Source organism: Glossina fuscipes, unplaced genomic scaffold (assembly GCF_014805625.2).
Source record: "Glossina fuscipes isolate IAEA_lab_2018 unplaced genomic scaffold, Yale_Gfus_2 114, whole genome shotgun sequence".
NCBI lineage: Eukaryota > Metazoa > Arthropoda > Insecta > Diptera > Glossinidae > Glossina > Glossina fuscipes.
The window spans coordinates 1758916-1784437 of NW_023998457.1; the positions used below are offsets into that span (position 1 = coordinate 1758916).

A 25522-nucleotide genomic window follows, 5' to 3' on the forward strand; every position below is an offset into this window, starting at 1 on the left:
ACAAGGTGACTATCAGAAAGAAGATGGGAAGGATAAAGAAATAGGAAGGTTGTGACGTGGGTATGCATTCTTATGCTTTTACCATCTGATAGTTAACTACTAAAGAGCTACGGCCAAAGAACATAGAGAACCCGCGAAGACTGGCTTGATAGATGCCATTCTTCCCTACTTGGCCACTCAGGCAGATTCGGTAAATTCACATGTTTTGGCCCAAACACGAACTCTATTAAAAATGGTTCAGATCGGTTCACTTCTTTGATTCATCTTTAAAAAGTCGGCATGTGAACGACTATATGAAGCGAAGTTTTTACATATATTCTTTTATGTTCCGCCAGCTGTTTAGGGAATTTTTCCCTATATGTACAAGTATTAGTATGGTGGAGGGGAATTGTAGGTTATGAGAACAAAAATCATTCCTCATTTGAATCTCATATACAAAATCGGCTTAGAATAAGTATCACATAACAACCACGATTGCGTTTTCAGTAGTAAGCAGTACAAAGAGAGCAGACAATAGAATGCAGCTGTTATTCGAACTCGGGTAGTTGTCGATTGCAAATGGGGAGAGAGCAAGCCCGTCTGAGCTTATGCTCTAGTTTGAGGTTAAGGAAGAATTTTGTCTGCTTGTTCTTCTGGAATCGGTCACTAGATAACGATATAAGTGCTAGTTCTCAATTCCCGGGGAAACCCTTATAAGAGCCGCAAGTCCCGATATTAAGTACTTTGGGGATAAATTAGTAATTAAACGGACCTGAATTAAGGATAAGTGAAACTTTGTGAAATAAACAAAAACGATCCAATTGCAAGGCAATCAATGAATCGTTACACATGATAAAGTCATAGATATATATCGGAAACACATAAGCGAATTGCTTTTCTCTCTAAGCGTTAAGCGCTAACCTCAGTACCACTCAAGCAATCATGGGAGAATTCGGTGGTATACCGGAGAGCATTGACTGACAAATTTGCTTCCTTCAAGGTGAACGCGGACGAACAACTTTTACTTCGTAGGGAATTTGTTGTGAAATATTTTTCCGAATCCGCAGTAATTTTTTCCAACTCATTAGAGAAATGTGTTGTCTAACGTTATCTTGTAGGAAAAGTAGGCATTCCCTACTCATTGTCTTAATTCGCATGGAATTCTTTCTTACAGATACAAACAATAGAATATAAGTCCAAAGATATTACGTAACCAGGCGCTTAGCTTTCCGTTGCTACTTTAAGGACTTAGTATATAAATAAATGACATTTTTGTCATTAAATGGTTTTATTAGTATAAAGACTCTTATCCCTGAGCATCCATATATTTGCGACAAGAATTCATTCATACTTTCATTTAGATAGTTAAGGAAAAAATTTCATTTCATTTCATTCTATCAACAATACCCACATTTAATTATCATAAATTGCTATGTCCTTCATATGCATATATGTATTGTATTTGTGTCTGTCTATACGTTAAATGTGACTGAGAAAACCCAACAAATATAACTGCAGTAGATAGCAGTTATACTACTATTACTATATGTTATATATGCTCTGCATAGTCGCCCTCTTTTAGAAAAATTAACGCTAAAGAATGAGTTGAAAGCGTTGACAATATATATTGAAATATTTTGTCGACGATGTGAACGCTTCACTCACTTCAGTCATTTATTCATTTAAAAAAAAAAAAAAAAAAAAAAAAAAAAGAGTTAAAAAACATTTATACACATCCGTTTTTCGTTATCACAACAGCCGTTCTTTCGCTGCAGCGATTTGTTATTGTCTATAGATACTGTATGCGGGATTTCCATTAGTATTTATTTGCAATTTACTTGAATTAATTGCTCTGAATCTGTTTCGGTTTTATAGCATTCGCTAAAAATTTGTCTTGTTCCAGTCACATATGAACAAATTGAACAAATTGATGTAGTTCTTCAAATTTGAAGAGCTTCAAATAAATGGAGAGCTTACATTTACATGAAGTTCAAATTACTTTCTTTTGCTGATGAATTGTAACTACATGACAGAAATTCTCGTAGATTAACAAAAAAAAAAAAATAAATAAATAAAAAACAATAATGAGTGTATAAAAAGATTTCTATTACTTACAAATTGTTCTTTTCACATTTCATTAATACATTTTTGAAAAGTTTCAGTATGCGGCAGCGATTCAAATCAAATCGAATTCTATTAACAACAATTGGAAAATTCTTGTACCTTAAGTCAAGTGGGAGATGGTCCATCATTGCATTTAATACAATTATTCGTATAACGACTTTTAAAACGAGCGCTTTATAAGGAGCGGAATTATTTGTCGAGTTTCTCTAATTTTAAACGGGACCGTAGAGCTATCGCCTTGAGCATTCTTAAGATATCAAAAAAAAAAAAAAAACAAGTAAAAAAGTTATAGTCGGTGTGGGCCGAATTTCGCATACCCACCAATATGCTTTTTGCATTCTACTCTCCAAGTTCTTTTACTTGATACCTATGTCGCTGGTATTATTAAGTAAAAATTAATCGCGTTGTCTACGATATTCATTCTAAAACTAGCCCATTTTAGACAGATAATATATCTTCATTTGAGGAGTGCACAAAATTATTTTAAACGTTCGATAAATTAACATGAAACCTCAAAAAACTGAAAAAAAATTAAATTTAAATACCTTCGTACCTTTGTGCAGGCATGGCCGACTGATTTCATTTTTGGACCTGAAGAGTACACTGTTTCGTAAAGTAAATGTATGGAAAGTTCTAGCCTTCTAACTTTAATAATTTTTGAGTAACGAGCAAAAATCCAAAAATTTTTGTGTAAAAAAAACTGAGTTGCGTTCAGCTTACTCTCCATTGCGCGCTTTTGCTCTGACCAATTCGGCCCATTTCCAATAACAACCTGCGTGCAGAAACTTTCAATGTCTCTACTAAATTTGAAATCGATATTTTTGCGACTAAGAGAGTGCCAATAACATAGCACACAGACGGACGGATATGGCTAAATGATATTAGAATTTCACGCTGAAAAAAAACAAAATGAGTGGTGGATATAAAAAAAAACACAAATTTGCAGTGAACTTTGGACATGACGAAGCCAGGAGCGGCTGTCGATTCACAACTCGATCTAACGAGTCGTGGTTCTACAATTGTCGATGAGATATCCATTTTTTCTATTATTGAATAAAATTTTTATCGAACAAGGGATTGCCGTCGAGTTTACTTGTTATGAACAACGTGTCATATTTACCCTCTGTAGAGTAAACGTATCGTGTAAAAATGTATCGGAATTTTAAACAAGTAGTGAAGGAACAGCATCACGCTTGGAAGAGATTCTATGTACCAATAATTGTGTGCAATAAATATTTATCTTATTTGATCTCGGGAATTATTGATCAATGTATTTTTTTTTTTTTTTGTGGCCTTTCACGGAAATACCGACCAGAATTTTTTAGATAATCAAGTTCTTTCAAGTTATTACGTTTTGCTTTCAAGTATTTTCGTATGTCCATTAAAGATAATATTGTAATAGCGATAAAAAGAAATAGTAATAAGTAGTAAAGTAAGAAGAAAAAAAAGCAAAAAACTACACAAGAAAAATCCTTTCTACTTGAGACGAAAAAGCATTTCATATTTATATCAGAGATAATACGAAAGTCAATTATTGTCATATATGTTCATAAAATCTTTAAAACCAAAAACAATAATATAAGAGAAGAGAAAAAATAAATTTAAAGAATTTTTTTTTCTGTTCTATCTTCATATTGTATTAGTTTAAGTTCATGTGGAAATTGTACCAAGGTAATTCTTGATACAAGTTCGACGTTATAAAGATCACGGCGATGAGGTCGTTATTAGCCATATTTATTTCTTAATTTTACATTTGAATTGTTGCTTGCATATTACCGTCCGTTACTTCTTGAATTTTTTATTTATTTTTTTTAATCTTTATCTAAAAGTTATTTCTCTTATATAAGTATTGGTTTGGCAACTAAGTAATTGCCGATTTCAATTACAGATATCGTTCAATTCCTTTTTTATGATATCCGCAGATGCTATGATCTATTTCTCCTATATGTTAACTGTTATCGTTATCTAGCTTTACAAGTTCATTGCGTAGATAATTGTTTTCAAGCTTTTTTTTTACCTCAACGAACATTTTCGCCATATTTTGCTTTATTATTTCCGCAAAAGGGAAGAACGCCGCCAAAAAGTTTGGCGATGTGCATGTTGATAAAGCCCTTAAAGAAAGGCAATGCCGAAATTCGTTTGAAAAATTCCTTTCTGGAGATTAGCATTAGCGCTTGCGAATTATTGCTTAAATGCAGTGAATTCGATCCGTTTTTAAAACGAATCATCACTGGGGACGAAAAGTGGATGATGTATAATAATATCAATCGAAAGCGATCGTGGTGCGCCTAATAAAGGTAATGAGAGATTTTGCTCTCTATACGATGTGATTGGAAAGGTGTGGTGAATTTTGAGCTGCTTCCGAGGAACCAACCAGCAGCGGGAAGGAAATGTGACGAGAATTGATCAATCGCAAAAGTGTCATTTTCCACCAGGACAACGTTAGGTCGAACATGTCTTTGGTCACTTGGCAAAAACTCGTGGATATTGGTTGGGAATTGACGTTACATCCATCATATAGATCTGATCTCGCGTCATTGGATTACCACTTACTTCGATCGCTGGACAACTGGAGGCCGCTGTAAAATCTCACTGAACTCAGTTTACAGACGCAAAGGATCAGACTTTTTACGATTGGCGAATTTTCAAGTTGTCAGCAAGATGGCAGAAGGTCATCGAACAAAATTGAAAATCCATTATAGATTAAATTTAATTCGAAGTAAAGAGAGAAAAATCTTTTATTTGATTGAACAAATCGGCAAGTGCTTAGTTGCCAACCCAATATATGAATTTTAAGTTAATTTTATATGTGAATCTATCCAAATCTAATGCATTTAGCAAATAAGATACTTTTTAAAAACGAATATACGAACAACGAATAATAATCGATTATAAAGCAGAAATTGCTTTCTTCAAACTGCTCGCGTGCTGATTTTCAGTCCTTCGCAAAACTGTACTGCTCTCTTTAAATCTTTACAGACTTGAAAATTTTTATATATGTGATTTGTATTATATATTAATATGATTCCTTCATTTCTTTTGCTTGTTAATGTAGGTTAATAACATATGTTAACGCTTTGTATTCATTACAATAAAATAAAATTGAAATGAGGGGAAAAAACAAAAAAAAAAAAAAAACAAAAAAGAAGAAATTCTTTTGTATTCAAAGTTAATGTTAACATGTTGTACACGTGAGAAATTAAACTTTGTGACGATGCGAAAGAACTTAAGCCAGGCAAGTCAGTTGAATGTCCTTACGGCATAATGGTCACATGCTTGTCATGATTGGCTCACAAATTGGTATTCTCGAATAAGCCAACCAAATAAATCTTCAGAGGCTTTCACAAAAGCGCCAATCGCGGCCGATTGGAAACGCAAGTCTCTTTTGAAGTCTGGCGCGATTTCATGCACAAACCGTTGAAAAGGCAATCTGCGTATCCACAATTCGGCGGACTTTTGATAGCGACGAATTTCGCGCAAGGCTACGGTACCGGGGCGATAACGCTGAGGCTTCTTGACCCCTTTAGCCGATTTACGAGCGACCGTAGTGGCCAATTGTTGGAATGTTGCTTTACCTTCATTCGAGTTACGAGTTGTCTGCTTGCTTTTTTTTTTTTGTTAATGGAAATTAAGATTTTGAGATTTTCTTTTATATTTGCACTTGACGTTTCCCGATTCTGAAATTTTCATGACTTTTCTTTTCAATGATCGATTTTATATCCATTTTGATTTGTTATTTTTTCTCCGCAACTGTGTTACCAGAATCAGAATTTATCCCCAATAATTCGATGTATTATACAGTATTAGGTTCTTCACCAATTGCAAGCGAAACGTTGATCTTATTTAATTGTTTCTCATACGAGAAAAGTTTCTATAAACTTGCGAAAATAAATTAGGAAAAGCGATAAGATTTTAATACTCATAGGTGAACCGATGAACACGGGTTTCGTTTGTTCGCAAACTATTGCGGACTGACAGAATTGAAAACTCTATAGGGGTTCACAGCTTTACAATTATTCATGTAAAAACTTTTCAAAATAATGCGTTGCATGGTTCAAAAAAAACTTCGATCCGAACCATGTTCAATAGCGTTCGTCCTTGAGTCAAAACATATCGCTGCACGTTATTTCATCGAAATATCTCAAAAATAGCAACCGGTAGATTGAACACAAAAAAAAAAAAAAACCACAGGTGAATAGACAAGCTTAAATCGATTCAAAAAGTCTTTCTCGATGCCGGTCGGTATAATGAAAGGTGGATTCATCTTAAGCCTTTGTACCACAAGTGGTATAGATTATAAAGAATGTTAAGAAAAAATTTCAAATTTCAATTTATTTTTGCCGAACAACTTGGGGAAATCAGAAATAGATAAAAACGTTTTCAGTAATGGAGTTCATGCTTCGCCTATCGTTCTGCTGACTTGGCTAATAACACGGTTTTCATATCAAGCGTAAAGGATAATTGATAAGAATAATATAGTAAGTTCTGTGAGGAGTCGAAGTCGTCCGTCGTTGTGACTTCATATGTACTTTGTCTTGGAGGGACGAGATAGAGGTTAGGTTAAGCTAGCGATAAGGTGAGTGAATTGTATTAAATAGACATAACAAACAACGGGTTTTGGGAATCGCTACCAGAAAACACCTGTTAAGCATAAGCATAAGATAAGGTTGGCAAAAGATGACCTTCTAGGCAGTACGAATCAAATGACTTCCACTAGTGTTAAGCCATAACCTTTACTTACTGTGAGCGAAACATTCATAGGCCGATCATTAATTGAGTAACTGGGAATAATGTAAGAGGACAAAATATGAATTTTCCTGTGGGGAAAATAACAGGAGAACCGGCGATCGGACCCAGACACCAAATAATCGGCTTTAAGTTACCTCACCGTTCATTCCTTTATGAAATCCTGCCGAGTCGAAGGCAGCGTTTACTTATGGAATCTTCGATTTTTATTTGCATAAGTTGAACACATTTAACAAAATTAATATACGTACCGTTAACGAAGTTGATATAAAAAGCGCAAAGGCTTCCGGGTTATTAAAAAAAAAATATGGTGCATTTTTATTGTTTAGAAGGTTCACAAGGCCATTTGTTTAATTGTTATCCTTTTTTCTCTTTGGTTTTTTCTTTTTTACTTTTGTTTTTTTTATTATTTGTAAATATCACAGTGCACAATAATAATTAATAACACGGAATAATAAATTAAATGAAATTTCGCTGACATATAACACGGCCGCATTGCTGACATAACATAATGCCACACATGCCAAACAATTATTTGCTATACATATATATATATATAGATATATAGATATATATAAATGCATTTGAATATGTGTATCGAAAGAATACAAAACGTACATACATACACATATATAAATACAATTTATATATGTGCTAATATTGACTTATGACATAAAATACCCTGACCGGATCAGATAGGCGGTTAATTAAAAACTATTGCAACATAAAAGTATATATTGGTCAAAGTTCAAATATCAATATGATTTTAAAATATGTGACAGTAACATAAAATTTGAGTCATGCGCTTTGATTTGTGCACACATGTACCTATATGAGGGGAATTTATATCAAATAGTGATATATGAATACGTGTGCATTTATGAAAACACTTTACCAATACGTGTTTTAAATGCGCGCATATACGTATGTTAATAATTTTATTTTAGTCAAATATATTTCAACTGAATTATATATAATTTTGACACCAATATAAATAATAATATGGGAAAAATAATTTTATATGAATTTAAGCCGAATTTTTTAACACTCACAGTTAGGTGATTGTAGTAAAATATACCACCTAAAAGTATGCTATACTATATTGTATATGTACTATAATATAAAAGTAAGATCGTATATTTTGTGTACATTGTAAACCAATGAATTACATACATATGTATTATTGATCATGTAATTAAGCCAACCGACTTTACTACTAAGAGCTACAGTGCAGTACTCATAACGCATCACTTTATAAGCCCATAGGATCGTTAATAAAACATATTTAGATAGAATTCTATTTCATCATTATTAATATAAGGAATCATCCATTTTATGGTTTCGAAAGTAGGCGCAAATAAAGCACTCTTCTGATTGAGATTTCGATCAAATTTTGTTTCAATATATTATTCAGACATTGCTTCCTACATATGGAATGCAGTACATAGATCGGTGTATAGGTTACAGAAATTGTTAAAACTTACTACGAATATAATGAATATATGGTTAGATTTCGGGAAGGTGGAATGAAGATCATAATCGGTTAAATAAATTAACTAAACGTATGTTACACCGTTAGTGAAAAGTAAACACGCCTTCTGTATCTAAAAGAGTTAACTTCGGAGTGTGATTTGTGGGCTGAAAATATCGTTATTTAATATGAAAGCTACCGTCCACGGAAAACGCTAGAGGAACATGATACCTGGGGTAGGTTAATGGGTGTTGAAAGCGAATAAGCTCGGCGTTAGTGTTTGCCTTTAGGCATACGGTTGTCGATGTCGAGTAAACTATCAAGTTAATGCGTCTACAGCTGCCAACAACGAATATAATTTTTGTTGATGTTAAAGGAAAACTATCTCGAGGATAAAATTGATATTGAATCGCATTCATTCATTCATTTGACAAAAATTAGATGATTCCTAGTTGGACGATATGCGATTGCAACATGCCATACATCTTGTGGCGTTAGCAACATGTTGCGAGAAAAGTTCAACGACTTCATTATTTTTAGGGCTATTCTTAAGTGCCACTTAAAGATAATCGGAGGCTGTAGACACGGCTGCACGTGTCCTCCCTGTATTAGCTATTTGGGAAGATATTGTGAAGTTTTAATTTCTTGTCCCACGGACACTCCCAAGATGCTTACACCCGAAAAACATGCGCCCGCTTTACTCTTGTAAACGAAAGGACGAAACCTACTCACTGCATTGGCATATCATAAGCCCTTGGCCATTATATATTCTAGTTCACCTATGGTCTCCTTCGGCCTATGATCTGCCTTGAGAGACCCCGAAAAATAAATAGCTTTAAGAATGATCAAGTCAATAGTTCGATATTTGCAAAGACTGTACGGATTCCAGATAAATCCGTTACACAACGATGCACAAGGCACTACGCCTGAAGAGCACGATGTGTGCCGCAAAATATCCCATTCGAGCTACAACAATATATCCTTGACAACTTTTGCAACGTGTTGCAAGAGCGTTACCATTCAAGAGAATGGCTTTGTGCCTGTTAGTCTCTATTGTTGGTCTTTTCGGCAACAATTCATCGCCCAATTTGTTCAACCGATGTCAATGGACAGCTGCAGTAATATTTTTATTCGGTTTTAGCAGTTCGTAACATAATACTTTGTTGATCCCATCAAATGCACAGTAAAAGTTTATGCCCACGAATATTCAGCTTCGGTATCGATGTGGATGGCTTTTCTGGACTAACGCTTCCAATTTTTCCCGTCAGTTAGTTTTTTTGTCTGACAAGCAATGAAAGCGCAATGTTGAAACGATCCGAAATGGCATTTTCAGTCAATTCGTACGGCAGCCATTTTCCCTCCTTTTGAATCTTTCCCATCGGATGTAAGCGTCTAGAAACAGTTGATTTATCAACTGCTAAGCTATTTGAAAGTTCATTGAGATTCTCAGCTGTGTTTTCGTCCACTAATTATTGCAATTCATTGTCTTCGATTTTTTTTGGTCCTCCCGAGCGTTCCTTGTTAATGACATCAAAATGACACATTTTAACCATTGAAACCAAAATCGACAACTGGGATACGATGAAGTGGCATTGCCATAAGCTTCTAATAATGTAAAAGCGGCTTCGGTAAAAGATTTCTTCAAATCATAGAACAAAGCTAATGAATGTCGAAAATCCATGTTTGAGCGTTCCATGATTGCCGTCCATATACACTGAATAGGTCAATAATATTAAACGGAAATCTCTTATTTCATGTAGAGAAAGATCAAAAGCATCGAATTTAACCTCCCCCGCCTTACTTTATCATTTTCACAAATAGATGTCGCTGACCAAAATACATGCAAGCATACAAAAATAATTTTATATATAAATTTAACATAAATTTAAATATGCAGCTTAGTGCTACAAACGGCGAACAATGGCATTTACATTTTCTTTTATCGTATCTTATAAAAACAGCGAAAATGTTTTTATTACAATTCTCTTTTTTTTTCTACGCCATACGTTTTGAAAATTTATTAAGAATTTATTTTCTTATAAAAATGTCTTTTCTTGTTTTTTCTTTTCATTATTATTTTAAATGTGTTCAACATACATTTGTTGACATTCGAATCCTTAAAAAAATATACTGTCATATATAGACTTCTCTCCCTCTCTCTGAAACACAAATTTCTACTCATACATATGAAATAGATTTACGCGAGAGATTGTACGACATTTTCAAATGTGTCTCTTACTTAAACTTAAAATGTATTTCCTTCGAATGTCTTGCATGCTGTACTCCTTCTATCTTCACGATTGTCACTGCATATCCAAGTATGGATGTGCCCGTAACAATACTTGATATTAGCTTAGTTGTAAATGGTTCGTGATGCAAATATTTGTTTCTTTCAAAACTAGGATAAGGAATAGTGTAGGATAATATAATCCAATGTAAGAAGTGTAGGTTTCTACGTCTCAAACTTCTCTTATTTCTTCGCAATTTTCACTGTAGCCTAGACGTGCAATTTATTCTATTCTTTCAATTTATAGTGAATTACAAATCCTGCGAATTTTAGATTTCCGTCTCTTTTTCGCATATTGAAGTAAGGTGATCAAGAGAAGAAAAGAGGGAATATAAAATTTCACTGGATATACCTCCCCGATCAATAAGTTCATGAAACAGATTTCAGGTTTCCATTCATTTTTCATACATTGAAGTAAGGTGATCAAAAAAAAAAAAAGGGGTAACAAGAGAATTTCACGGAATGTCACAGAACATCACTCAAGAAGTTCGTGGAATGAAATTTAGATTTCCATTTTATTTTCGCATATTGTAGTAAGGTGACCAAAAAACTTCGTAGAAAGAGAGTGAGGACAGAATTTCACTGAACCTGAGACATCATTCAATAAGTTCATGGGCTATGCCTCCACTATTATTCAACCCATATAATTTTTAGATAATATTACCAACCTTCAAAAGCCATACGTCAAAATTTCCTGACATTCCGATCATTAATTTACAAATTACAATTGTTTTGCGTTGGAAAATTGTGGAATTCGTGTTCCACGTCACGAAAAGAACTATAGCTTATCACCTGATATAACGTATGCATGTATTCTGCTTTCAATTTTCAAAATATATTTAGGTATGCACACTTATCCTACATTCAGTGTAACTTTTAAAAATGCAGTTAATTTCTCCGCAATTTGGGTATTTTCACTGCTTGTTCACTAATCTATTTGGAAGAAGATATGCTTTACACAATATTATTAGAAGCGCCGAAACCTTGCGGTGCATTTAATTGCCATTTTCACATTTTCATACAAGACAGGTAGACCCCCTTCCAGAATATGGAAATATTTATACTCCCCATCCATGTTCATTCTTCCCGTGTAATAAGTTTTCTAGTCTCTACTAAATTACCCTGTGTCCAAGCTGTAGGAAGAAAAAAAGATTGATAAACGGATAAATGGATAGATGGAGAGGCAAGCTTAGTTCGATTCAAAAATTGATTCTGATCATGAGGAATGGATCTACATTGTCCTTTTTGTACATTGTACACATCCACATAAACTTAATATACCCTTGGAGCACAAGTGGTGTAGGGTATAAGGAGAAGAACACGAGTAGAGACAGCGCACTCAAGTTCCCCAACAAGCAACTTATTTGAACTAAGTTGTCTGAACTGTCAATAAATATTTTTGAATCAGAAAGTATGACATGGAGCGATATCTTGTCAATGGTATTTTGCTAAGATTTGCTAGTTAAGTACAAAGTTATTACACCACTGCCCGTTTAATATCCCAAATGGAGTTAGTGTGACTAGAGGAGAGCGAGTGCAAAGAGTAAGTGACTCTTTTTGTTATGCAATACAATTCTACTCAGCGACAGGCATGATCCCCGACTTTATCATAGAGGTTATGTACGACCTCTTGTTAGTCCTTGTAGAAGCATTTCTGCCAGTTATGAATTCGCTTGTATTACGCAGCCTTATTAGCTAAGGTTTGTTTTTTTTTTTCAATTTCAACGCCTCTGCGCGTCTGATTTCGTTTTTAAAGAAAATTTCTAACACTACGATAAATTTGAGAAGTCTAGGTCGTGTATATTAATGCATTTCTTAATCATTCGCCTGCTAAATATGAATTAAGCGTCGACATTGCCTACAAAATGTTATGCATAAGATGCAATGTATGAAACCTAAAATTCTCGTTAATTTTTGATCAAATTGCATATTCAGTGCAAGATTTGTTAAAAATGTATTTGTAATTCATCAAACTAAATTACTTTATTTTTCTTAGGATTAGCGGAAGAGATTCATCATTGACGCTATACGCTATACGGTGTTCAAAATTTCGAACGAACAAGAAAATCGATATAACATTTGAAATATGATCTTTGGATTAATATTTGAAGTGAAATGTATATTATATACATGCACATACGGTTTTACAAACAAGAAAAAAATACAAAAACGTAAATTTTTGCATTTATGCATATGCATGGATAGGCTATAAACCATTTCATACTTTGACCACGATTCTGTGTAAGGTTGACTAACCTTAGCCATAAAACTGGATAAATGGCCAACTCCACGGCAAATTTGTAGCAAAGGCCAGCTAATACACAAAACATTAAACATGAAACACATACATTCACTATATGCTTATATCCATACATATATGCGAAGGTTGTGCTTTTGTTACTAAGCTGATGGTCGTATATATATATATATATATATGTATGTTTTTTTTTTTGCCGTTTTCCCCGTAAGCCCAATCAATTTATTACTTAAAAACGGCAAAGTTTTGGTTTACTCGTTTTATTGTCATGGTTTTTACTGCCGTACGTGCAGATACCGCACACACACACACACGCGCATGCATATAGATAGGCGGCGAGTAAGCGTTTAATGGGGTGTTTGAATTGGATGTGCCTGATGGAAGAAAATAGAGAAAATAACGTCTCCAGCATTAACTTATTTATAAATAATAGCATTACGTTTTCAGAATTACCTTCAAATGGCCCTTGCTGAGCGGTCAAAATCGTTTAAGCTTTTGTTGCTAACAAAGTAGACGCTTTGCTTTTCGGGCGATACAACATACTGGCTACACATTTGCTGAGGAAAAGATGCCAAGAGACTCGGGAACAGGAATTCAAAATCGAAGATTGCGTCCAAAAATGGTACGCCAAGAAAAATAATATTAGGTGATCGACGCAAAGACATCGCTTCTGGTTTTTCGAACCTACACGACAAGAGATCATTGGCCTTCTGGTCCAAAATCCACGCTACATAATGCGATTGATGCGATCTGCGTGCAAACTTACAAAATTCAGTCTAAAACCTTTGTTAAATTTAGCGACTAAATTCAATGGGGCACATATCCTACGCGTGGCCATCCACAAAGTTGTAAATAAAAAGACATACGCATCGATATGCACCATAACGTTTGTTGAATTCAAATTATATTTTTTTAATTTTGTGTTAGAGTTGCCGTCATTAGTATTGCACGATCCCGACAATATTGGCATGATGGGAAAGTGCAGGTCGAATAAGATTCGCGGACAGAATACGTACTAAAGTGAAACTGAGGAATGGTATTTAGCGCATTTGTGATTTCGTGCAGGGACTCACAAGTAAATGCTTCTATCAAAAAAATTCATCTATGGCACCGAGTGGAATAATTTATTACAAAACCAGTTAACTCCCGATGACTTTTGCATCTTCAAAAGCCATCATGGACGCTTTGGACAAAATTCAGCTATCGAATGTGATTTTACTGGCCAGCCGCCATCAGAAATCAAGTCTATCAGAACGACGCTCGGAAGCATTACAGCTTGACTACTCTATTCTGAAATAAAAATGAGATTCTCTATATTGAGACAGTGGAGCCATAATTGACTGATATTGTAATTTTGAATAAGGGAAGTTAAAAAAAAAAAGTCGCTCGTTCTTTCCACAGGTATTTGGCATACGAACTGTGTATAATACATGGCCAATGTCGTAGGTGCTTGCAATTATTGTTCCACTTACTCCACTTCTAGTCTTTAACATATACATATATGTATCTATATATACACACGCATATACATAGATACATATCTGGTTGAAGTGTATAGCTAGAGCTTTGAAGTAGCACAGTGGTAGGAGAAAAAAACTCTGTGTGTGGTGAAAGTTACTCTTCTGGTTCACTTCAAAGCAAAGTGCTGTTAAATCATAAGCAGTGATGAAAAATACACTAAGTTTAGAATAGAACAGAATACGTTCGTGTATCGAAGGGTTTAACGTGGATACCTGCCGTGAAATGAAATTATGTCACTCACGTTCCCGAGTGTGTTTAATCCTCGAGAGAAAGAGAAACCCCTGTCTTTCTTTGGGTCACCCATCCGAGTGTAGTAAAATTTCACACCGAGCAGACAAACCGGCTCTTTCCGCGAATTTGGTACAAGCGCAATCACCACGAAACTCCCCGAAGGGCCGTTCCCAATATCAGGCTAGAAGAGAACATTGCGCTAAAGGGTCCTTGAAATTCGTGGTGTCAGAAAGGGAAGCCTCCAGGTAAGACTCCGCAGCCGAGACTACTCCCAGAAGAGCCCCATATGACTCGGAGATGGTTCACCAGTCTAGATTGCGTTGGTTACTTTCATCAGACAACGTTGTCTGACAAGGTCTGACTTATTTGCGTTTGCTGGAAGTAGCATATGCGTAACGTCATAAAAAACCCATTGTTTCAGATATGGCAATGGATTGACTCAAGTCATAATATTCAGCCTACACATACCTGAAGTCAGCATATGTGTGAAATCAACGTCGAGCTAACCATTAATATCGACGAATATTATTAGTAGTGTTAAGCTTATGTCTCGCCATTGATAGGATCAGCTTGAATCAACCGCTAGAACCTTAACTGCACTGAATTCTAAGAAAAAAAGAAAAAATCAACTAAGTCATTGCTTGTGCTAATGAATCAGTTGCCCTTTAAATTGTAAAAAGAACAAGAATATGAGAATCAATATATGTATATATATATCTTATTTTTTCTTATTTATCCTAGCATTTTTCATAAAAAGACAGTTGGTTGTTCGTGTTTTTTTTTTTTTTTTGATTGGGACGTCCTATTCGTTTAATGTGAGGATGGTCACAAAGAAGTGGAGAGAGAGCAGAAGATAACAAACAATTGCAACCAATCGGGCAATCAGCATAACTACGACTATGAGTGGTAAAAAGCCGCTCGGAAATTTGAACCCGCGAAAGCCCACTTGGTGGTCGCGACTCTTACTGCTCGGCTATACGGTGGCAGATGAATGTTAGCTGACTTCAATATATTTCCATAACCCAGAGTGGAGTCTCATGGTCACATTAACTTTGGACATTTCCTAGTTAAATGTTTGTTGTTGTACTACATTGCAATGTGAAGATTGCGTAAATTGGACCTATATTTGATCAGCGTGAATGGCAGTTTTAGTTTAGCTATAATTATGTGTTTACCAGAGAACCACTTGAAATCCTAATAATGTTGGTAAAGCTCTCACTAGCTCAGTTCCAAATTCTTTGTAAACACTTTCAAGAAAAAGATGGGTTTTAGATGAGTTAAGTTAGTTCATGAGTTATGCGCCCTCTATCGGACAACAAATCATTTTCTCAACGTACAGTTTGGAAAGAAAGGAAAGGACTAAAAATTTGTTCAACTTGGCCTATTTGTCGTCTAACATAACAAACAGTCTTTTCGATCTTTGTGTCAGCAATGAAATGCCAAGCAACCCAGCATCTCACAGGAAATTGCATGCTTATCGATTACTGAGATGAGAAAATTGTTATATAAGAATAACTAGCTTTTGTCTAAAGAGCAGAAATCTATCTTCAGAGTTCATTTGACAGTAGTAGAAAACCACAATTTTTTTTTTTTTTGCTTTACGATTGAATAAGCCATGTGGCATTGATTACTCTGCATGCTCTCTTCCGAGCCCAAGCGTATTTTGTTTCATAAAAGTTTTTATGATGGCTATAATGTTGAGCGAAATGAATTCTGTTTAAGAGGTCAAAACCCTTTCTGCTTCTAGTTAACCAAGTAAATGTTTTAGTTTTTATTTAAATATTTCTTTGTATCGAACTTTGTATAGTTAAACAAGCTTGTATCCAAAATCTAAAGCAATTCATAAAACTTTTTGAATAGTTTTAGTAACAATAGCGAGCAACAATTGCTTTGTTTCTAAATAATTTTTTGTTTTTTTTTAGGTTTATTTTCTTTTCTTTGTTTCTTTGGTAGATAGGAAATGTTAATAAAGTAATGAGTTTGGAAAATCAAACGAAAAACATGAAATGAAAGTAATACGGCAATCATGGGAAATAAGGCGCATAATCACTTTTAGGCGAATTTTGTCGGCTCAGATAAACTTCGAAAACTTTGACGATTTCGTTGTTGATTGAAATCGTTCTTGTAAGGAAATATAATAGAAATTAAAACAAATCAAACGACAAGGTTGGGCCGCGGCCTACATCACTCGACAGTCGTTCTTTAAACGACTTTTTAGCCCAAAGCTTTATATAAAGAGTAGTCCAAAACGTGATCCGATCCGAACCATTTTTAATAGTGTTCATCGTTGAGGTCAGATAGCAAACTTCATTGAAAAATCTCAAAAATTTACGCTGAATATAAGAAAACTTGACAGTTTGACGGACGGACAAATTTAAAACGTTTCAGAAAATGATTCAATATAATAAAAGGTAGGCATACCCCAAGTCTTTCTAGACTTTGCTTACATTCGCACAGACCCTTGCACCATAAGTAATTATGGTTTAGAAAACTCGTAGAGCTGACAGATGATATAGCCTTCCATTCTGATCGTAATCATCTTAAGTAATTTACAAATATTTTCCATGTTTTAACAATATTCAGGTTCTTACGTAGGGAGCTTGTAACTTCTGTTTGCAGATACAACCTTGACCAACTTGTATAAATTCCAACACAGGTTTACTGCGTTTAAATTGCAAATTAACATATAATGAAGTGCGCTTATCACAATGGTAATGAATTTTGCGTTTTGCTTTTGAGTAAAATGGGAAAAAATTTATTTTCTGTAAACAAGTCACTTATGTTCGGTTAAGTTCAACTTAATGTTTCAGAAAACTTTTTTCTATTTTATTTCATTGCAATACATTATTAGTATTACATGTGTGTAAATAAACAGATATATAAATTAAATCCATTTAATGTTTAATAGATCGGTCAATAATTACGCGAACTGATACGTAAACATTATTTTTAAAAACTTCCAGTCATTGAACATTAGGTTTAAGACCCATAGTGGACTTAGTTAGAACACGCCTTACCCTTTGTACCGAGGTAAAGAGTGTTGTGGCATCTCTACTCCGTTGAAAACAACAATTCGACTGTGGTTTGCTAATTTTAAACGAGTTCGTTCAGAAACCCTTGATTCTGGATCCTCAAAAGAGTTAATTAAAAGAGAAAACATCAAAGAAAAATGTTCGAAATTATTATCGATGATAGACTATAAAGTTTCGCAAGATAACTGATATCTTAATAGCAGTAGTAGTACATAGTTTGTTCCCAATTTTTGCATGATAAACCGTTAGTTATAACGTTCACTTTGGGTAGCTTCTCTACTTACTGCATTCTCCGCCAGTATTTGCCGTCAGCGATTTAAGGGGGAAAGATAGAGGCCAAGTGATGAGATCATTCCGAAAATTTAAGTATATTTGAAGGATCTTGATAAATCATTCTCTAAAAGTAGCATTGATACGTTAGAGAAACATTCGATTGAGTATATCACTCACGAGGAAGAATATGTCAAAGAAAAAAAACATAAAAGAGGTTTTCTTGCCTCTGGAAACCAATGGCCGGTATATTACTGTGTTCGCATGAACTTACATCGGCCATTATTAATTCTCCACTTATTGTATTCCTCAGATTCGGTTCCCAGCGATTCCAGGGGAAAAGATTAAAGCCAAATGAAGGTGTCATGGAAGAAACTTAAGTACATTTTAAGGATCTAAGGAAGGCAAATCCAGTGTCAAGAAATTAGGGATGCTTTAGGCCGAATATATCACTTAAGAGGAAGATTATATCGATGAATAAAATCATATTTAGCAAAAGAAACAAAAACTGCTTTTCCTTACTTAGCTCCGGGAATTATTGACCGACATATTGTTGTGTTCCTATAAAATTACATCACTGGTTATTAGTTCATTAAACGTGAAAAGGATTAAATGATATATATAAAAAAAAAAATATATATATATATACATATATATATATCCTTTGCTTTAACACATCTCCTTAAGTTCGTGAGAGTGCAGAAAATTACCGAGTATACAACTGAAACTGAGTACTTTCAAAACTCTCTTCAATTTTTGAAATCGTAGAAGTGTTATAACTACAGGTTTACAAATTAAAATTAAATTTGAATGTCAATTACGTATAATTTGAGCTTCGTATAAAATCTTAACTTTTTTTTTGACTAATGGGAGATATAAAAAGTCTTCGCGGTTTTTTGCCGTTAGTTTATGCCTATATACTGAACAACATTTACCTGATTGGTGAGCGAGGCTGGCAAGCAAGTTATTAGGAAATAGCTTAAGCAAATAAAATGTCAACCATATGACAGTTTGGAAACATTTTAAAAGAGAAAGGCTACAAAAAGAAGCTGAAAGAAAGACTACAAAACCACGGAGACCTTTTATATTATCTACTATTTTTATAGCTTTATTTTTGATGTAGCGTGTCTGAAGGCGCGTTTAAGCAAACGTTACACACATTACTATTGAATCATTATTCAATTCTTTTGAATGAAGTCCTCATCTCGATTCGATTTTATATACATTTCTAATAATATTCGGCTCAGAACACTAATGGTAAATGCTTGTGGTTAATACTGCTTTGAGCTCAGTCTACAAATTCATTTCCATCTGAAAAACTTTCTCGCCTATCTGAGTTTAGAAAATTGAAGATCATCACATAGCGACTTATCTAGTAAATAGGGGAACTTTGGCATCACATGCATGTTTTGTTATGGTAAGAAAGGCTTCGGAATAAATCATTATTCAATTCTTTTAACTATCGTTCCATTCTCAACGCCTTAGTCAATAAATGATATAAAAAACTTTCTTTGAATCAGTTATTATTTAAGTGAAATAAAAGGTGGAAAATAAATTTTATTCTGGTCACTTTTATGTGTCTCCTGCATTGCCTTCGTACACATTAGGCTACAGGACGCTGGGGACAGGCGCTGCACAAAAACCCAACAGTTGACATTCAATTAAAAAAAATAATACTACGTGATCTGATGTTACTGCTTTTAATGGAACTTAGCAAGCGGATGGCAGATGTGGGCATGTTCTTACGAACTAAACTTCAAACTCATGTAGAAGGAAAAAATAAAATACATAAAATTAGCGTTCATATGAAATTGCTTACAAAAAAAAAAAAAACAAAAACAATTCGATCCGTTCAATATATGGAATTAAGATCAGTAAACTAATATGCGTCGCCGGCAATTGGTGATGAAATTCTAGGCACTACAGCATAATAAAGATTCGCCCGAAGATGTACGCAATTTCCTTAGTTGTTTCATTTTGGATCAATATGAAAATAATCAAAATCATAAATTTTAAGAGAAAAACATTGGCATGAAAGCAAAATATATGACATATTTATCTAGACGATACTATATACATGTATTTTTTTTTTTTTTTTGTTTTTTTTGTGGGTATAAATGAACGTCTATTCCAAAAAGCAAAATGTAAATATCACATGCATAAGAATAAAATAAAAATTATTGTCAAATGCATTTGCAAATGAAGGTCTGTTTGCATGCATGTGCTCTTGTGTGTGAATAATGCAAAAGTTTGGAGAAATATGAATGAATAGAGAGAGTTTTAGGCTACACATGTATTATAGAAGAATGAATGCATGAATATCTACATATGTATATATATATATATATACATACATACACATATACACATAATACATATATAGATATATCTATATACATATATATATATATATATATATATATATATACATACATATATACATTCATATATATCTGAAGATAGAAACATACCTACAGAGACATTTATATGTTTGTAAAGCAAATATTTATTCGTGTGTGCGTACATTTATCTACATAGATAATGATTTTTAGTCACAAAATTTGAACAATAAATTCGTGTAAAAATATAATAATAAAAAATAAATAAATAAAAAAATGAAATTTTTTTGTAGATTGCATTGTTTGCAAATAATATGTAAAAATGCATCAAATTTGAAAAAATATTTTATTCAAAATGAGTAAAAATAATGATCACTTTGGCACGAAATCAGGACGTTTTGTATAGATGTGCGTTTGCAAATTTTTACACATTTTTTTCTTTTTAAAGGCAGAAGTGGGCAATAATTTTTTATTTTTTTTTTATTTTAACAGAGATAGTTTTCTAAATTTCTACCTTTGCGAGAGAATTTCCTTCGCAGATCTTGGGCATATATTCAGTCATCTATTAATTAAGGCTGCTTTCTTAATTCAAACATGAAGAACTTTTTATACCCTACATCACTTATGTTGCAGGGTGTATCAAATTGCTGCGGGTATATGCAACACACAGAAGAGTTTACAACAGACCCATATTTTATTGTACCGATCGATTTAGGATCATAATCTGAATTGACGGAAGCCTGCCTGCCCGTCCGCCTTTTTGAGGTTTGTCCACTCCTCCCCTATTCTGAAAAGTCGTGGGAAAATCAGCAACTTTCAAAACTACTCGGCAAAAATGGCTAAATAGTAGTATTTCGCACATTTTGGACCGGCTTCGGCAATTTTTGAACTCTCTCTCATATAACGAAAACTGAACTTTAAAGGACAAAAAAAATATAATTTTCTATGCCTCACGATGAAAATTATATCATAATAGTAACTTAATATAATTGATGGTACCAAATTTAGACCATCTTGGCCTATTTTTTGGATTTTTAATAAGAATTTTCACGAAAATTGAGCCTTTGTAGAGTAAGAAAGTCTAAAGTAGCGGTGAAAATTGACCCATACTAGTAGTTTCATACAATAATGAACTCTACCAAATTTGGATCGTCTACGCCTATTTTTGATTCCTGCCACATGTAAGAATTAAACTTGTACTATATGCATTTATCTCTTTTATAGAAACAAGATGCAATTTTTGTGTTCTACAATACAAATAAGAATTGTGCTAGACAATGTGATCTGGTGTAGGGTATTTAATGGTATAACGTTCTTACTTGTTTTTTGTTTGTATAAAACTTTCAAATCAAAAATCAAGTATAATCTCGTATTTCGAAGTTTCCGTAAATTTGCCGTAAAGTCAATGAGTTCATCGTCCTGTTACTTAACCAATATAATTATTACAATGGAATAAGAACAAAATTATAGGCATATGCACACATACTTTCATACATTTCTACACATTACTACAGTTGAAAATTATTTTATATCAATTATATCTCAGCAATCAATTAATGGATTAATGACAAATACTTAGAAAGCGACAAACGAAGTAGAAATTTTTCATTAGTTTTTCTTTTCATTTCATTTACGAAACTTGAGTATTTTTTTGTAATCACTAGAAATATTATATATTTTGGATAACAATTGCTTTTGGGTGAATTATAAATAAACCAGTAAAAGAAATATCGAAAATGGCTGCCGCTGCTGCTACCACTGATGCCACTCTTCCCGCGATTGGTCAACAAATAACAATTGATGCGCCCATGTATATTACAGATGAGGATTTGGCGCCACCGCCACCACCTCCCAAGAAGAAGAAGCCTACTAAAGCCGAACTTATGGAAAGACGTAAGCAGGAAGAAATTGAATTTAAACAGCTGGAAATGCGTGTAAGTTTTCCATGGATGACACGAATAATTGCATATACAGTATATATAGTATGTTAAATGTTTGCCTGCAGGAAGAGCTAAAGCGTGAGCTTGCCATGTCCAAGAAAACTGCTGAAAAGGGTCAAAAAGAATGGGAGGAGATGTGTAAAGAGATTAAAATTAAAGAATTACGTTCAGAGTTGGAAGTAAGTGTGAAAAGCGAAAAGCGTTTTAAAAAATCATAAACATTTTTATTCGCCCGCCATAGGAATGGGAAATTAAGACAAGTCGAATTTTAAAACAAAAAGACGATAAGATTGCTTTGCTTATCGATGATATGATTGTCACCGAAGAGATGCACAAGCGTAATTATTCTACCCAAATGCAAGTGATGGAATTCTTATCAGGTCGTCGATTGAAATTTGTTTGTTTTTTTGCTAAAAAAAAAAATTATTATAATGAAATCCCGTTTAGATGCGATGCGCGCTTTTCATGAGACGGCGAATTTGCTCTACGAAACGCAAACGTCAGATATGGTGCATGAATACTATGATGAAATTAAGGATAGAGGACAAGTTACAAATGACATTAAAGTCAAATGCGAAAATGTGATGCATGCAAACAATGTGGTGGTCGAGAATCAAATGTTATCCGACTATCAAATATTTTTGGATAAACGCGATGATCGCGTTAATACGGAAATTGAAAAACGTTACCGTTTACGCGACTCAATTATAAGTAATATGCGATTTTTGCATAAGCAATTGACGACCTTTCTTGAATCATTGCGGAACGCCTCACTCGACGTACGCAAATACGAACGCGTCAATATGTTAATGGAGCGTCAGAAGAATTTTGTCATTGAATCGCAAAAATTGAATGATGTTGAAGCGCGCAGCTCTCGCATATACATGGATTTACAGCGTGACATGTTACATATAGGCGCCGACGCGCAACGAAAAATTAAGGATTTGCGCCTAGAGCACGCTTACTTTGTGCAAATGCGTAAGAATATTGAAACGGAAATGAAACAGGACCGTCAAGAGACATATGAAAAACTTAAAATTCTGACATTTCATTGCTTTGAGACAAATAAAGTAAATGACGCGCGCACGCACCCAAGATTAACTTTTGTCCAATAAAATATTTCTTTTTCCAAATAGAAATACAAAAAGTTGAAGAAATACGGAGAGTTGTTGCTCTCATTGGCTGCGAATTGCAGGAAATTGCAAACAGAATCTGAAAAAGTTGTACCCTGGGGTGATTTTGAGAAGCCAATTGATATTGAAGACGACAAGATTGAATTTAAATTAAATGTTCTTGATCTCAAGACTCATGTCGATCTCGACGAAGAGGTACGAATTTCATTTCGTTCGTTTCTTTGCCTTTCGTTTACATACATTTCATTTTCGCTTTCTCATCGTAAGGAACTCGATGCCCAAATCGAATTGATGAGCACTTTTTGGCGACGCCAGGCTATAGCTGAAGCTCAAATCGTTTTACTAACTGAGAAGAAAATGAAACTCGAGCAAGAGAATCAAAAATATATCAATAAAATTAAGCGTATGAGCAAAGTCGACGATGTGGCTGAACTGACTAAAACTCTGACTGTCGATTGTGTTTTACCAGAGCGTAAAGTACCACGACCACGCTGTAAAGCATCTATGTTTACCCGGCCACCTTGAATTTTTATTACTTTAATTTTTTTTTGATTAAATACTTAACACACATAGAAAAATATGTCAAAGCTTTTGACATGAAACTTGCATTCAATAATAAAAAAAAAAAATATATAAAAAAAAATAAGAATTCAAATAGCTACGCGTGTTAAATAATTGCTTCGGCTCATAATTAAATATATTAAATGTATATTTTATAGAACGACACAGACTAATCACATAGTTTTGACCGTCATCGTTGCGGAGGACGAGAATTCTGCATATAGTCCCGGCGAAAACGTATGAAAATTTTGGGCGAAAAGTATTCGATGCGGCACGGCCAACACAGCAATACTTCGTTGACCTCCATCATCTCCGCAGGATTGTCAAGGTCTCTGGCGTTACGTAGCCCAACGAACGGTACATCAATAAATCAAGATTTTCGACCTGCAAACTAAAAGCGATTTTTGCTCGATTAAATTACGGCGTTTGGCCACTTCTATTATTATTGCAATGGCCCGTCTCAAGTGTTCCGGATCGAAGCGCACCAACTTGAATCGTGTGTCATTGCGTGATAAAATCATATATTTTTAGTTATCTGTTGAAAGGCAATGGGTGTTGTAAATCTTCCAACCTGTGTTGTATTCTGATTACGTATGATGTTAGTGAAAACCATTGCTATTGAAAATTTTTCGGATCAGTTCACTTTTTTCGGCTTTTGTGAAAAGTCGTTATATGGAGAAAAATTTGGAATTTTCAAAATTTCTCGGCAAAATTTTGGACGGGCTGGAGTAATTTTTTGAAGGCACCTCTTATGTATCCGTTCCTGAGAAAACTAAAGATGAAATTTCCAGAATTTCGAAAATCGTTCCATGGTAGTAATTTGGCAAAGAAATTTACGTTACCGAATTTGGACCACGTCAGCTTATTTTTTGGATATCATCGCATATAAGCTAATCCTTATAAGCCAAAAAATCTTAATTGCTAATTTTTTCGTGATAAGAACTTTCTCATAATGGAAATTAAATAAAAAAATTAAGTGCACTTAATACAAACGTAATATATTTTTGCTCCCTGTTTTTGATTGTAATTCTTTCCTATAATGTCATAGCGTTACTCCAAAAAAAAAAAAAAAGAAGAGATTTCTATCTTTGCTGTGACCTTCATGGATGATCTCCTCTCTTCATGCATAATTCAAGTATTCCATCTTACGGAGCTGAATGCCTATTGTAGCCAGTAATGAAGAAATAAGTACATTTTTTTAGGCCTTGAGTTCTCTCAATGGAGCAGAGAAATTTTCTCTAGATTAGAAAGGTTCATCGGACCCAAGCTCGGGGTCTCCCATGGCTCGAAGAAGACTAAGGGTATAGAATGGCCCAGGACTTAAAATTTGCCCACTAGGTATGTTTCGTCCGTCCGCCTATGTAATAAGGGTAAAGCACCTCCATTTCTTTTAGATGTAACCGTCTGTAAAGTATCCGTGGGACAAAAGTGTAAAACCGCCTTATCTCCCGAACTGGCTGGGCCAGCAATCACACGTGCGTCCATCTCTACATCCTCCGACCGTCTTCAAGTGGCACTTAAGAATAGACCTAAAAATAATAGTCACGCCACGGAGAGGATAATTGTAGATGTAATAGCTGTTCCACAAAAGAGAAAGTAGAGAAAATTTCTCTGCTCGACTTGTCTACAGC

The 25522-nt window shown here is 34.3% G+C and overlaps 1 protein-coding gene and 1 pseudogene across 1 annotated transcript; one reads left to right on the forward strand and one right to left on the reverse strand.

Annotated features, from left to right (window-relative positions):
• Positions 1–5393: 5393 nt before the first annotated feature.
• LOC119640020 lies at positions 5394–10001 on the reverse strand (annotated as a pseudogene).
• An 11992-nt stretch (positions 10002–21993) lies between these two features.
• LOC119640021 (dynein regulatory complex subunit 2-like) lies at positions 21994–23855 on the forward strand. Its single transcript, XM_038037797.1, has 6 exons — positions 21994–22191; positions 22263–22376; positions 22439–22577; positions 22645–23267; positions 23334–23525; positions 23598–23855. Exons 1-6 carry the CDS (start codon positions 21994–21996, stop codon positions 23853–23855), a joined length of 1524 nt encoding a protein of 507 aa, XP_037893725.1.
• Positions 23856–25522: the final 1667 nt, after the last annotated feature.

What these genes read in the sequence shown, in the direction of transcription:
- LOC119640021 (XM_038037797.1), top strand. Translation starts at nt 21,994, where the DNA reads ATGGCTGCCGCTGCTGCTACCACTGATGCCACTCTTCCCGCGATTGGT. An exon ending in AGTGATGGAATTCTTATCAG is followed by an intron (nt 22,578 to 22,644) that starts GTCGTCGATTGA and finishes AATCCCGTTTAG; the next exon opens with ATGCGATGCGCGCTTTTCAT. An exon ending in ATGTCGATCTCGACGAAGAG is followed by an intron (nt 23,526 to 23,597) that starts GTACGAATTTCA and finishes TCTCATCGTAAG; the next exon opens with GAACTCGATGCCCAAATCGA.